Consider the following 14,955-nt stretch of genomic DNA (forward strand, 5'->3'; position numbering starts at 1 on the left):
GGTGGTGAATGCTGTTTGAAACCAGGTAGTTGTAATTTTTTCAGTTTCCTGTGTTCCTGGAATACAAATTTGCCTATGGAGAAACATTTAGTATATGGTCAGGAAATGGGATTACAGAGAATATTTTACATATATAAATATTCTGCTCAAGTGTAGCATGCGTTATGGGATTTTCATCCTTGGGCAAATACAGTTTTTGACACTTCTCTTTTATTTCTTGATAAGAATGAGGAGCCATTGAAGAATGTAAAGATTGCCATTCAGAAAATTCAAAGTCCATTTTTAAAAAGTTGAAGAAATGGTTGCAAAGGGATTTTCATCCTTAATTTTTTCAGATCTGATGACAATTGCTACATAGTTACGATATACAGTATCCTCTGATAATCACTCAAATTACTGGGATTAATTTATATAACAGTTGCAGTGATATTTGATCTATACTAATATTACAAAGATTTAAAAAGTGGATTTTATTACTTTGGCTAGATTGAACAGGTCGGGATTTATCTAAAAGCATACATTAATGTTCATGTACATTTTTAAATTGTAAATTGGTGTTTGTTACAATTTTGTGCAGAGGTGGGGTTAAAACTGATGGGAGGTTTCAGGTGGAAAAGTACCAAGAGAAATGGGTGGTCCCATGGACAGTCTGCAGTATACATTTAACACCCACAACGTTACTTTCTCCTTATCACTTTCCTCAAGTTTGATGATGGCTCTGCCATTCTCCTGACCCCAGCCCCACATTACACTGGTGGCTGTGTTGTTGTTTTTTAACAAAACAGTGACAAATAAAAAAAAGCTAAAAAGTAATGCTGCTACCTGTTACTTCCTGTGTGATCAGTTGGGTGGCTTTCCAAATGTGTTGCTCGATAGGGTGACCAGATATTCCAATTTTACAGGGACAGTCCTGCTATTTAGAGCCCTGCTAGGATGACCAGACGTCCCGATATTTAGGTGTTTCTCCCCCGATCTTTGGTCGGGACGCAATTTGTCCTGATATTTCGCTCCGCCGGCAGCACTGTTTAGTGTTTTTTGCAGCACTCGGTGGCCCCCCCCCCCCCCCCCCCCAATGTGTCCCGATATTTTCTTCCTCTCATCTGGTCACCCTAAGCCCTGCAAATCTGCAGATATCCACTTCATATCCGTGGATATCCGCAGATGCGGCTGTCTGCCGACCATTTTTGCGGATAGTGGATCGGATGTGGATACAATCATGCAGGGCTCCGCTCATCAGCGGCGCCTGGCCTGTGGAGTCCAGCTTGGGGGGCACAGCGCGCTCAGGGCCAGTGGCTGGGGCTGGGCAGCAGGCTGAAGTTGGGGCTGTCCAGCACCCACTTGCTAAACCGCTTCCCATCCAGCAGCTTGGGCCCCTTGGCAGCGCCAGCATCCCCACCATGGCCTGGCCTGGCAGCACTGGCTGCGCTCCCGGCCTGCCGGCTCCTGCGCAGCGGGGCCCACCCCCAGCAATGGGGATTGGAGCAGGTGGGCCCTGGCGCCCCACCCCTCTGCCCTGCTGTGATGCAACAGGCACTGCTGCTGCCATCACTTGCGAGCCCCAGGGAGCAGCACGTGATGTGATGCCCCTTCCCCCCACACCGGCTCTTCCCTGCAAGACACACACTCCCCTGCTTGCTCCTCTCTGCTCTCCCCCCTCCCCCATCACTAGTCCTTGTGAGACAGCTTGCTGCTGTGGGTGCGGATACACACAAAAGACACAAAAGACGGCTAGCGGATTGCAGGTCGGATCGCAGGTTGATTCTGGCGGATGTGGATCCACATTTTTGTATCCGCTAGGGCTCTACCGATATTTGGGGCTTTGTCTTATATAGGTGCCTATTACCCTCCACCCCCGTCCTGATTTTTCATACTTGCTATCGGGGTACCCTATTGCTCCAGGATGTGCTACAGAAGTTGGGGATTTGGGCAGCTTCATGTAATCTATCAGCTGGCCCCATGGCAGCAGAAGGAGGAGCTTCTGTGGAGGAGTTGGGCAATTGCCAGCTTTTCACAAGACGGCTCATCTTCTGCTCTCCAGCATCCTCTGCTGCTTCCCTTTCTGCCCCGTACTCAGAGGCAAATGAGAGACTGGCCAGAGCCTGATTCTTCTCCCTGTGGTCACAGTGACTACCACATGGCTTTCTGGTCTTGTGGGACTCTAAGCGTTTCTGGGATGAAGTCTAATTTAAGGCAAGATTCTACAAGCAGGTGCTGCAAACAATGGGAAGAAATAGGGGACAGAGGGCAAAGGAAATACTACATGTGTATTCTTATTACTTGGGCTAGCGGTGTACACGGTTAGATGGTTCAGGCCAGTTAAATATGATTTTAAAAAATAAATCATAAGATAAACAAGGTAAATATTAGAAGTCCCTACATATATTAAGAGACCAGCTGCCTGGGCTCAAAACTAAAAGGAATTGTCAAGAGGGCTTTAAACTGGGAAGAGAGGTAGGAACGGTAGCTACAATTGTACTCTGTAATGTCTAGATACCCTCTAGTATCTAGATACTGATAAAGAGAGAAATAAGCTGGAAAGATCATCATCAGAATTAGATCCATTTCCTTAGTTCTTGTATGACAATGTAAACATGACTAACATTTTCTATGGTGGTATGGTAGTGGCAGTATTCATGCTGTTCTTCTACAAGGACACCTGAGGAAACTGATAGGTTCTCAGGTGGTTAATGATTAAATGCTTTTGACTGATTCTTATGCTAGTGGTTCCTTTTAAATTTGTGAACCAGTTGTCACAATTACCTGAATAGCTGTTCCATTGACCTTCTGAACAGGATTGGTTACTAACACTCGTCAACCTCAAAGATTTATCCTCTTAAATCCCATTCAGATCAGTGGAGGAATTATGAATTATGACTTTGTGTCTAGCTGGCAGAGTTTATTTTGAGATTTTCCATGTTGGTGTATTCAGACTTTTATCCTCCCCCATCTGTCAGATACAAACATATTTCACTTTTATATAAGTCCATTTCTTCTCCCGTTAAAGTCAAGGGCAAAACCCCCATTTACTTCAGTTGTGCAATATCAGGCCCAAAGTTTCTAGAGACTCTTCCAAGTCAGTCTAAAGAGCTAGAGCTAATTTAAAACCTGATTTCTACATTAATCTTTGTACTCTACATTCTATTGAAAAAGTTTTTGAGTCTGAGCAATGCACATTTAACTGTTTTTCTGCTGGGTTCCTTCCTCCTGAAGTTTACTCTATCTCCCTGACTCTATCAGCTCTGTAAATTCCTTCCAATTAGACATTAACCCTTAAAAAAATATCAATTTGCAAACTTCCAGCCAAATGAATCCTTAGGAGGACTTGTGTATGAGTCACAGTGACACTTTGGAAAAAAAATCATAAAACCAGTAGTAAATAAAGATGGTAGCAAAAATTGCAAGCATGTATCTCTCGCTTCGTTACTCTGCCTAACAATCCATTTCTCTCTCCTATAGTTCGTTAATTGAGTTTTGTTTTTTTAATCTGGTACAGTAATCCTGTACTATATAAATTAAAGACACTCCTGACTGTGCTATCATACTCATAAAAACATAGCTAATAGCTAGTTAATTCACTTGATTTGCCTGTCTAGTTTTTATATATTAAAATACCTCTTATGCTGTAAAGATGTGCTCTGAGTCATTGGTACACATTTTGTGGTTTCAGCTCATTCAGGTATTAAGTGAGGGTGGATAGTTTAGCAGTCTAACCTTCATATACAATATATCTATACTTCTTGGAACCACAGGTTTAAATCCTGTCAGGTTGCCCTTCATCTTCTCCAAGACAATGCACAGAGTTCCACAAAACTCACTGTGTACAATAGGGGATCTTTTTTTAATTAAAATTTAAAAAACAGGGCCTGTCTCCTCCTGGTGGCCCTGGCTGTTTGCTTGAGAGCAAGAGTTTGCATAGGATTGCCAACTTTCTACTTGCACAAAACCGAATACCCTTTCCCTGCCCCACCCCTCCTCCGAGGCTCCGCCCCTTCTCACTCCATCCCCCCTCCCTTTTGTCGCTCGTTCTCCCCACCCTCCCTCACTCACTCATTTTCACCGGGCTGGCTTCAGGGGCTCCGGTGTGGGAGGGGGCTCTGGGCTGGGGCTGAAGGGTTTGGAGTGTGGGAGGGGGCTTTGGGCAGGGGGTTGGGGTGCGGGGGTGTGTGAGGGTTCCTGCCGGGGGTGCCGGATCTGGGGTGGGGCTGGGTATGAGGGGATTCATAGATTCTAGGACTGGAAGGGACCTCGAGAGGTCATCGAGTCCAGTCCCCTGCCTTCATGGCAGGACCAAATACTGTCTAACTGGGATGATCTAGACATTTATCTAACCTACTCTTAAATATCTCCAGAGATGGAGATTCTACAACCTCCCTAGGCAGTTTATTCCAGTGTTTAACCACCCTGACAGTTAGGAACTTTTTCCTAATGTCCAACCTAAACCTCCCTTGCTGCAGTTTAAGCCCATTGCTTCTTGTTCTATCCTTAGAGGCTAAAGTGAACAAGTTTTCTCCCTCCTCCTTATGACACCCTTTTAGATACCTGAAAACTGCTATCATGTCCCCTCTCAGTCTTCTCTTTTCCAAACTAAACAAACCCAATTCTTTCAGCCTTCCTTCATAGGTCATGTTCTCAAGACCTTTAATCATTCTTGTTGCTCTTCTCTGGACCCTCTCCAATTTCTCCACATCTTTCTTGAAATGCAGTGCCCAGAACTGGACACAGTACTCCAGTTGAGGCCTAACCAGCGCAGAGTAGAGCGGAAGAATGACTTCTCATGTCTTGCTCACAACACACCTGTTAATGCATCCCAGAATCATGTTTGCTTTTTTTTGCAACAGCATCACACTGTTGACTCATATTTAGCTTGTGGTCCACTATAACCCCTAGATCCTTTTCTGCCGTACTCCTTCCTAGACAGTCTTTTCCCATTCTGTATGTGTGAAACTGATAGTTCCTTCCTAAGTGGAGCACTTTGCATTTGTCTTCATTAAACGGGGGTGAAGGAGGGCACTCTGCAGTGGCGTAGCCCAGGTTCTAACATCGGGGGAGCGAACCCACAAAAAAAGGTGCCATCTGACTTATCAAATTACTAATTACATACTTTTAAATTCGTTATACATATTTATTTGTACTTAAAATAAAAACACAAGAATGATCCAGCCACGGAAGGGTTTGCACAGCCGGCATTTCACAGGAGAACTTTAGATTATACTTAGATATACTTTAGATTCTAGAAAGTAAATCACAAAATACGGTAGTTTGTAATTGTCACCCCTCGCCCCCGGAGCAGAGCGGCGGCTTGGCTGCGGCAGAGTCATTCCCCGGGCTGCCGTTGCTCACGGAGAAAAGATGCCGCTGAAGAGAGACCACGAGAAAAAAACATCCGCCCCCCCCCCCCTTTTCCTTTCTTCTCCACCTCCTCCTCTGGCACCAGATTGTGGCTTTTGTGCTGTTCTGTCGAGGTCTCCTTGGATGTCCTGCTGTGAGAAAACTGAAAGCTTGGAAGCCATGTTAACTTCCAAGTGACAGGTGCCTATTGTAGTGCTGCACGCTTGGTTTCCAGCCAATGGTTCCCTTATTTCTTGGTGTTGCATTGGTGTAGCTCATCTAAACTAGGAATGTTCACCTGTAGTTGCTTACATAGTGGCACATCAGTGCAAACCCCCCTCCAGTGTAGACAAGAGCTTAGGAGGATGGAAAAAGGAGCCACCTATGGAATAATTTCCTACTGTCAAAATAGTAAGCCACAGAAGAAGAAAATGGCTTTACTTCTGTAAATATCTGCTCTTTCCATTGGAATGCAGGTATATTTCTGTAAAGCAGTGGAGACAGGAATCTAGTACATGTCCTGTGAAATCGCAGGCCATTCTTCAAACTGGAATCCAAACTTACATGTAGTAATGGGCTCCTGGGTAGTAGATGGAGGAATTGGTAAATAAATAAATTAATTAATTAAATAAAAAGCCAAAATTAAATACTTTATGGAAGAGATATTTCAAAAAACTTTGAATTACTGGCAAAAATAAAGTAGAATTACATCTGACGTGCTATTGCAGTAAGCTTAGATCACTTGCTGCTGTAGGGTAAACATTGTGAAGGGGTCTGGAAGGGCGAAAGTACCACAAGTTTCCTCTTCATTTCTTGCCCTTTAAGTCCCCCTTGCAAAAGAGCCAGAGGTCAACTCCAAACCCTGCAGAGCAAACAGGATTTTATGGACGCATAAATTCAGCTTAATATAAAATTATTAAATCTGGTAGGGAAGGTACCATGGATACTATATACAAGGCCATACACAGCTGTGTTCACACCATTATTTGTTGTGGGATAAGAAAATGAGTTAAAAAAATCTGAAACGTAGTTGCTCCCAGAATAATTTTCTCTTTAAGGGAAAAGAAAGCCAGATTAAGAAATATTGCATTTGCCTCTGCAGATATCTGCTATGTCCATGAGAATACAGGTGTGTATGTATTCAAATGGAAGTGAGAATTCAAGAAATCCGCTGTGAATTTAAGGGCTACCCTTCAATAGGCATGTAAACATGGATCACACATTGAAAAGAACATTCTGTAAGGCAAGAGTGAGAGAAGACTTACTAGTTGTACTGGTCTCTTGTGTGGTAACTATAGTTGGCAATAGAAAAAGAAGACGACAAAATTAAAATAGCATCCCTGAAAGAGAGAGAGAGAGAGAGAGAAAGGGAAAATATATACCAAGCTACAAATGTAACTAAGTATTTGATACCTGTTGGGGTCTCCGCTAGATCACAAAAATACCCATAGTTGGTTTGTGAGCAATCAAATACATTCGCCTGTATATATCTGGTGATCTGCATTGACTCTAAGCCTTTGAATTATTAATCACACCTGAAAATAATTGGTTTCCTTGTTTTATATTTTTATAATGCTATAGCTGTGCACAGCACTTTATAAAGTTAAAAAAGATAAGTGACGAATTTCCTCTGGACCGAAAAAAATTATTTAAAACACTAATAAAAAAAATTATTTAAAACAGGACGGGGGCTGGCCGGCCGGGATTTAAAGGGCTCAGGGCTCCCTGCAACGGGGCTGCTGCTCCTCAGTCCCGCCCCCCCGCCGTGCTGGGGGGCTGCGCTGCCGCCCCTTCCCCTCCTGGCAGAGCCCACCTCGCCTGGGCAGCGTGCACCAAGCAAGGCTCGGCTTAGCAAGCCGGGCAGCTGCGGGCGGGTGGGAGCCAGGCAACCCAGCTGACGCCACCTGAAATGAGCAAGCCAGGCTGGGGATGGGGGAGGAGGGCGGTGCGGAGCCCAGAGCCAGCTGGGGCCGCATACAAAACCCGGCTCCGGACTCTGAGTCCGGAGCCCAGTGCTGGCTGCACGGAAAGGCGCCGCTTTTAGAAAATGTGCTCGGGGGGAGCGGCTGTTTCCCCCTGCTCCCCCCCCCAGCTACGCTTCTGGCGCTCTGGGCTGGGATCAAGGGGGTTAGAGGGCAGGAGGGGGATCAGGGCTGGGACGGGGGGTTGGGGCACAGGGGGAAGGGGGTGCTCAGGAGTGCAGGGTTCAGGCAGTGCTTATCTCAAGCAGCTCCCGGAAGCAGCAGCAGCATGTCCCCCCTCCGGCTCCTACGTGGAGGCATGGCCAGTCGGCTCTGTGCACTGCCCTGTCCGCAGGCGCTGCCCCCGCAGCTCCCATTGGTTGCGGTTCCCGGCCAATGCAAGCTGCGGGGGTGGCACTTGGGGTGGGGGCAGCGTGCAGATCTCCCCGGCTGCTCCTACGGGTAGGAGCTAGAGGGGGAACGTGCTGGAGGGGGGATATGCCGGCTGCGCGGCGCCTCCGACCGGACAATCAATGGCCTGGTCAGCGGTGCTGACCAGAGCTGCCAGGATCCCTTTTCAACAGGGTGTTCTGGTCGAAAACCAGACACCTGGTCACCCTAAGTTCGCACCAGTGTCCTTGGCTAATGTTTCCTCTTCCTGGACTGTAATTTAATGGATTCTCTGTTTGTTTTTCACCTGGCTGTCACCTTTAACCCTAGTGGGGGTAACATTTTAGTGATGGTATGTGTAGTTTGCAAAGCACTTCCACTTGGAAGAGACTATATAGATGTATAATGTATTATTACTGTAACAACTCATTTTATATGAACTGTCATACTTTTTTGTTTAATTATAATTCCTCTTTCTATAACTCTTTTAATCTCTCATTTGGACAGCTGAGCATGATGTTACAAAAGTGAAGCCTCTTTCATTTCCTTCGCTTTCTGGTTGTGTATGAGGGTATTGGTGTTCTCAATTGCAAAAGACTATAAATTGCAGTTTCCTCTCTGAAATTACCATAGTAATGCTAAATCAGATTAGCTCTTATTTTAGTTATGGGTTTAATATAGTCTAGTAAGTAGAAATGTCATGTAAACCACTTTTTAGTTCTGAACAGAATAGTCTTGTGTAAAAAAAACAAAACCCCAACCCTTTTAAGTTTCGTATTTGCTGCTGTCTATAGTATTTCCTCTATCATTCTGGGATCTTGTAAATTATTTTGATTAGAGCTAGGTAAATACATGGCAACCTACGGGTGATAAAAAGGCTATTTTGTAGTTTCAGTCAGTAGCCCTAGAATGCTGGTATTTTTCCAGGTTTGTGTCACAATGTTTGAGTCACAATGTGAAAGAAATATAATCGTCTGGTACAAGGAGAGAGATTTGTAATAGGTCAATTTGAGGCACAGGCACCCTTTTGTACTGGTAGATATGAATATTGTGGTTTTTTTTTTTTTTTAAACATTTCAATCCAAGGGGCCTAAGTCAGCCCTATGGTGTGCTTTGTGTCTTGCTATATAGTTATCACTGTGGCTGGTGCATTGTCCTTAGTAGACTGTGTGTTTGACCACACACACACACCCACCCACCCTTCTGATGTCAGTAAACCCAGAAGTGAATAGCCACAAGAATGAGTGGGTAAAGCCAAGGGGGGGATGGAGATGGCAACGGCAAGTGTCTCTTACTATCCCCTCAAAAAGGCCCAGTGTAAATTAAAGCTTCCAGAGCCACTTTCATTAATGCTACACCTCTTAGCTGACCTCTCAGGCCATCTACTCCTATTTTTCTGGGACAAACAAACCTGAATGTTCATTTATGGTGTCCTGCATCCTGACAAGCAGCCCCAAATGACTGTCATTTTAGCAGCTAAGCCAATTAGATGTAGATTTGTTTGTTAATATCATTGCTGCTGCTGAAAATGACACTCAAACCAATAAAGTTCATAATACCCTCTTTGTACCTGACTGACCACTGATAGGATCGGCCAATCATTTCAGCATGCAGATTGAGTTTGGCCACCGATAGTGTTTTGGGCTCTCTTGTTAGGTGTCATCTGAAAAGGAGAGATCTGTTAAAAGATGGAGCATCAGTCACTGGCCTGATTTGCAGCACAGGGAGCGGGTGTATGGGTATGCTCAAGCCAGACTGGAGCTCCAGTGCTTTTTATTTTGAAAAGGCTATGAAGTGCTTTGGCTGTTACCTGGTTTGAGATTGGAGAGTTGAACTACCAGAGTAAGAACCCCACTAAGGGGGGAAGAGAGGTTTTCTAGTGTTGCCTGCCCTGGCCATCTTATCTTGTTGTGCTGTCCTGGCTTTTCTCTTTCGTCTGCAGTAATGCTGTAGTGCTCGTCACATCTAAGGGTACATCTACACTACAGCGGGGAGTCGATTTAAGATATGCAAATTCAGCTACGTGAATAGCGTAGCTGAATTCGACGTATTACAGCCGACTTACCCCGTTGTGAGGACGGCGGCAAAATCGACTTCTGCCGCTTTTTGTCGGCGGCGCTTACTACCACCTCCGCTGGTGGAGTTAGAGCGCCGATTCGGGGATCGATTGTCGCGTCCCGATGGGACGCGATAAATCGATCCCCGAGAGGTCGATTTCTACCCGCCGATTCAGGCGGGTAGTATAGACCAGGCCTAAGATGCTACAGTACTGGAGATGTAATCAGTTCACAGAATGTACCCTGCCCTTTGTCACTTGGAGCATGTGCAGTATTTTAAAAATCTGATTTTTCATGGGTTTTTTTGTTTTTATTTTTTTTTAAACGAGATGATGTTACTTGAGGGTTCAATCCTGCAAGGTTCTTCTCTTCATGATCTCAATCTAGCAACACTTCAAGGAATACAAATAGTTTAATTGACTAATACGATTATTTTACCTGCTTAAAGTTAAGCTTGTGTTGATTTGCTGGGTCAGCTTCTTGTATGATCAAATGCCAAATATAAGCTCTTTCAGGTAGCTGCATTTACATAATAAATATATTATTAATAATCTCTTAAAAGAAACTGATTTTTTGTCTCATCAAATTATTAATAGATGTGTTATAATATACTAAAGTGTCACTTACCATCATTTTAGGTTTTGCATTTTTTTAAAGAGCGGTTAAAAAGAAGTTAAGTAGAATTTGCTAAAAGATCAATGTTTTCCTTATTAAATATTGAAGTATTTATCTATGTTGCCTTAATTTTAACGTGTTATCAATTCTAAATGACACATGGAAAATGTCTCTCTAAATTTGGAATTGGTTGTTTATAATAGTCACTTTAATTCTTTCCAGTGTTTCCTGTGAGGGTCAAGGCATATCTTTTTCTTAAAACTGTCTTTCTGACTATTGTCATTTTATGTTCCTCTTTTTCTTACAGCTCTTTGATCATGTTGCTGAATGCCTGGGAGATTTCATGGAGAAGCAACAAATCAAGGACAAGAAATTGCCAGTTGGGTTTACATTTTCTTTCCCATGTAGACAATCCAAGCTAGATGAGGTAAGAATATTTCAGAATTTTATTAATGTACAGCAGAGACACTGTGCTATTAACCCTTCCCTCCTCTCCTCCGTGTCAGCAAACAAGCAGTATTCCAGCTGGCCTGACTTTCAGTGTAAGAATCAATTATTGCCTATTTCATTGTAGTACTTCATCTCAAAATTATTTAAAAATGCTTTTTAACAAATGAACAGTTTCTACTATTTTGTGTTAACATTTTGGTTGAATGATGATGTTTTAATTTAAAGTATAGTATAGTATACAGGTTATAATTTTGAGGGCCCAATTCACCAATGCTTGCTCATACTGACTAGCACTTACTCGTTGTGAGTAAAAATTGCAGAAACTGGCCTAATTTAGGACCTAATCTTGAGAGGTAGTGAGCACCCTTAGCTCTCATTGAGCAAAAACTGGAGTGTAAGGTGCTCAGCACCGCCTAGAATCAGACCACTAGATTGAAAAAAAACCTATTTGAGATGGTTTGAAAACAAACATGGCTACAAAATGAAATCTGTCTGGCTGTGTTGTTACTCTGAATGCATAATGATTGTTATGTGATTCCCTGAACCACAGAGTGCTCTGCAGTATTGTATTTCTGCATTATTTCCCATCTTTTACTTCAGATAAGTAGAATGACTCAGCGACTTGCTAATACAGTATTGCTATAGAAACAGTGTACTAATGCTGATGTACTTAGAAGCAGTGAGAGTGCACATATTGATAGGCCTTCAATATTCTAAACATGACATCAGTACTAGTTCTAAGGGGCTAAATGTTATGGAAAATACAACAAATCACACACCTTGTCATATCCCTCATGGACGTAGAGGTTCCAGCAGAAGTTTGTAGTGTAGACCTGGTCTCAATGTGTGACCTTAGGCAAGTAATTTATCCTTCCTGTGTATGTCCCCATCTGTAAAATGGGGATAATATTTATCTCTCAGAGCTGTTGTGAAGGTTATTCACTAATGTTTTTAAGAGATCTTTGGATGGAAGTTGCCCTAGCAGTGTAAGGCATCTACTTTTAATATTCATAGTGCATTTCACATCGCAGAATGGGGCCTGTGCTTGCAGGCAGAGGATCATTTAGTCTCTGAGTTTAGGTATAATTAGAAGGTTCAGAAGGAATATACTTTACCAGATAATGTCCTTGTAATGAGAGCAGTCTTCAGGGCGTTTATAGAGTTCAAACAGCAGCTGGAAGCCCGTCAATAAAAGAAGCAACTGCATCAAGCTGTATCCTATGTCAATCATCAAATGAGAATTAGAAGCAGGCATGTGACTGAAGAGTCCCATCGATAGTATCTGAGCTTCAGAAATGTCAACTGTATATCAGTGCTTCCCCCGGGAAGAGACTGAATAAAATGGATAGTAGGAATGTATAACCCATGAGACACAACACAAGGGCAGAGGATGGTGAAATTATTTTTACATAGTGTCATACATGTACATGGTGCTGTATAACAGGCAAAATGGACTAGTCCAAGAACAGAGTACCTGTACTGAAGATCGCATACTTGCAGGCTGTGGTCTTGCATTGGAATATGCAAGGCTGGACCCCTGCACTCACATGGAGGCCTATTTTCTTCGGTTCTGGGGGATTTTGTCACAGGTTGTGATGCTTCTTAGGGTTCTGAGACACCTCGCTACTGATCCCTGTAACCCTTATGCATCCCTGTGCCCTCTGCCTGTTGGCACACAGGTTCCTTAATGACGTGTGGGCAAGAGCAATTATTTAGGAGTTAGAGACAGACTTTATACATCTTTCTGTGAAAAGAGCACTGATGTAAGCAGAGCCGCCATGACAAACCTTTCTCCTGTATCCACTGAAATAAATACTGTCCAATTTTGAGGGGAGAAAAATTAACCTTCTGAAAGAATTTACAGGAAGAAGTGGTAGCCAGCTTTTAAGAGGAGAACCTTGCAGACATGGAGGAGTATTAGATCAGAGGCCATTTGTAGATTTGTATTTTAACTCTTTGGAAGGCACTCAAACTCTGCTGTGGTGAGTGCTGTTATAAAAGTCTGGCTGGGTGGGTAGCTTGGGCGTGTGTGTGTGTGTGTGTGTGTGTGTGTGTGAGAGAGAGAGAGAGAGAGAGAGAAAATAAATGGTGCTAGTTTGTATCTTCTTTTCTCTTTTGTTGATCGGCAGCTCTTGTCTCCTTCCTTCCTTTCATTATTATTTATTATTTATTCATTGAATGCCCCAAAGTGAGCTAGGCGCCATGCAGATGCAAAAAATTAGACATGGTTCTTACCCAGGAGAGCTTACAGTCTAACGCAATTGCAGACAAGGTGATGGGTTATAGAATGCAATACAAGGGAGGGGTTATTTATTTATTTATTTATTTATTATTATTATTACTATTTGATCCTTGCTTCATTCCCACTTTTGTTACTTTATCCCATACTTAGCCATCACCGCCTTGATTATTAGTGAGCCTAGACAATTGTACATTAAGTAATTTAACCCTAACATTTATTCAAATGTATCTATTTATTTTATACATTATTTTTGCTTAATTCTGTTTAATATTTTATTTATTTTAACCCTTGCCTTTTTTCTTATTTTTTTTTTTTTATTCCTCTTGAGTCCATTCCTTTTCAGTGTGTAAATTATTTTAACCCTATTTGTTTTAAGGCTTTTCTTTCTAATTAATCCTTGCATGTTATGTTTCTAAATGATTTTTTTAGCATAGTCATTTGTGATTTTTTAAAAAAAATTTATAATTGATCCTTGCATACTTAGCTTTCTGAAACTATTTTAGCCCATTACCTTTTTAAAAATTGTTTTTAACCCTTGCCACATTTCTAATATTTCAATTTATTTCAACCCTTGAAGAACATTTTCTTTACTGTTGCAAGATGCCCATCTCCTCTCTCCCTCCTGATGCGAATCAGTGATGACGGATGCAGACCAGAATGATTCCTGGCACCATCTCCACTGATAAAGTCTTTTTCTTTCCCTCTACATGAGTTTACTGTCATTCCTCTTTCAGTCATGTCTGCATGGTGAAACCCCTCTGGGAACTGCAGGGTCCCAGTTCCTTAACGGGAGAAATGGGAAACTGGAATGGGTCTTAGAGAAGGAAACCATTCAGGAACAATAATAATCAGTGGAGCTTATAGAAAATTTGAAACTTCAGCCAAGCTCTCTCACTCTTTCTCTCACACAAAATCTTTGATGAAAACTTTCCCCATTTTTTCAAACAGCTATAGTAAGAAACAAAGACTGCCAGTCACGTCAGATTAAGATGGCATTGTGGGGGAAAAGATTGACCATCCAAACCCAGGGATTTGTAGATTCATTTGGAGTGCTAATGTTTTGTTTTAGAGAAAAGGATAATCTTTTTGTGTTTGGTTTAATATTGTACTTAATGTTACTCTCCTTTTTTATTAGGGTATTCTGATAACCTGGACAAAACGCTTCAAAGCAAGTGGAGTTGAGGGAGCAGATGTAGTAAAGCTGCTCAACAAGGCAATCAAGAAACGTGGGGTAAATTTGTTTAGTCTTTTACATACATAAGTACATACATATGTACACACGCGCGCACACACACACACACATATGCATATCACATTATGGGCTCTAGAAAATCTTTCTCTCTCTCTCTCTCTTTCTCTCTTCCCCTGCCCCCCCCCCCAGATTGTTTAGAGCCCATAATGTGATATGCAGTGGGGAAACAGAATAATTTCATAGTTACTATGTGAAAATTTACAATAACTTTAATAAAATTACACATCTCATCAGAACACCATTTGTCCCATGAAGCAAAATTAAGTTACTGTATCTCACAATAGTTAACCTGAAAGCTCAAGCAATTTTATCATTCTCATTAAATGTGAAATTATGTGTATCACTGTGCTAGTTCTCTAGCAATGTCACCCTGTAGCTCAGTAAATTCTCTTCCTGAGCAACTACTTACAAATCATATGACTATTACAATCAGGTGAGCCTGATGATGTCATAAAGTGTGACTTGGTCTGAAAATAGAACTCTCTGTTGAAACTGGACACTTTTTGTTCTATTTCAGCAGCAGGAAAACCTTTGATAAGCTGATTTTCTTCTTCGAGTGCTTGCTCATATCCATTCCATTAGGTGTGTGCGCGCCGCGTGCACGATCGTCGGAAGATTTTCTACCCTAGCAACACCGGCGGGTCGGCTGTGGAGCCCCCT

General features: G+C 42.5%; 1 protein-coding gene across 1 annotated transcript in view; it reads left to right on the forward strand.

Moving 5' to 3' along the window:
* Nucleotides 1-14,955, forward strand: part of HK1 (hexokinase 1) — an 88,139-nt gene that overhangs the window by 30,667 nt on the left and 42,517 nt on the right. The window contains exons 4-5 of the mRNA XM_034777320.1: nt 10,659-10,778; nt 14,179-14,274. Coding sequence (XP_034633211.1) covers nt 10,659-10,778; nt 14,179-14,274 — 216 coding nt within the window. The remainder of the gene's footprint in view (nt 1-10,658; nt 10,779-14,178; nt 14,275-14,955) is intronic.

The sequence above is a fragment of the Trachemys scripta genome, chromosome 7 (assembly GCF_013100865.1).
Source record: "Trachemys scripta elegans isolate TJP31775 chromosome 7, CAS_Tse_1.0, whole genome shotgun sequence".
In the NCBI taxonomy this organism is placed as follows: domain Eukaryota; kingdom Metazoa; phylum Chordata; order Testudines; family Emydidae; genus Trachemys; species Trachemys scripta.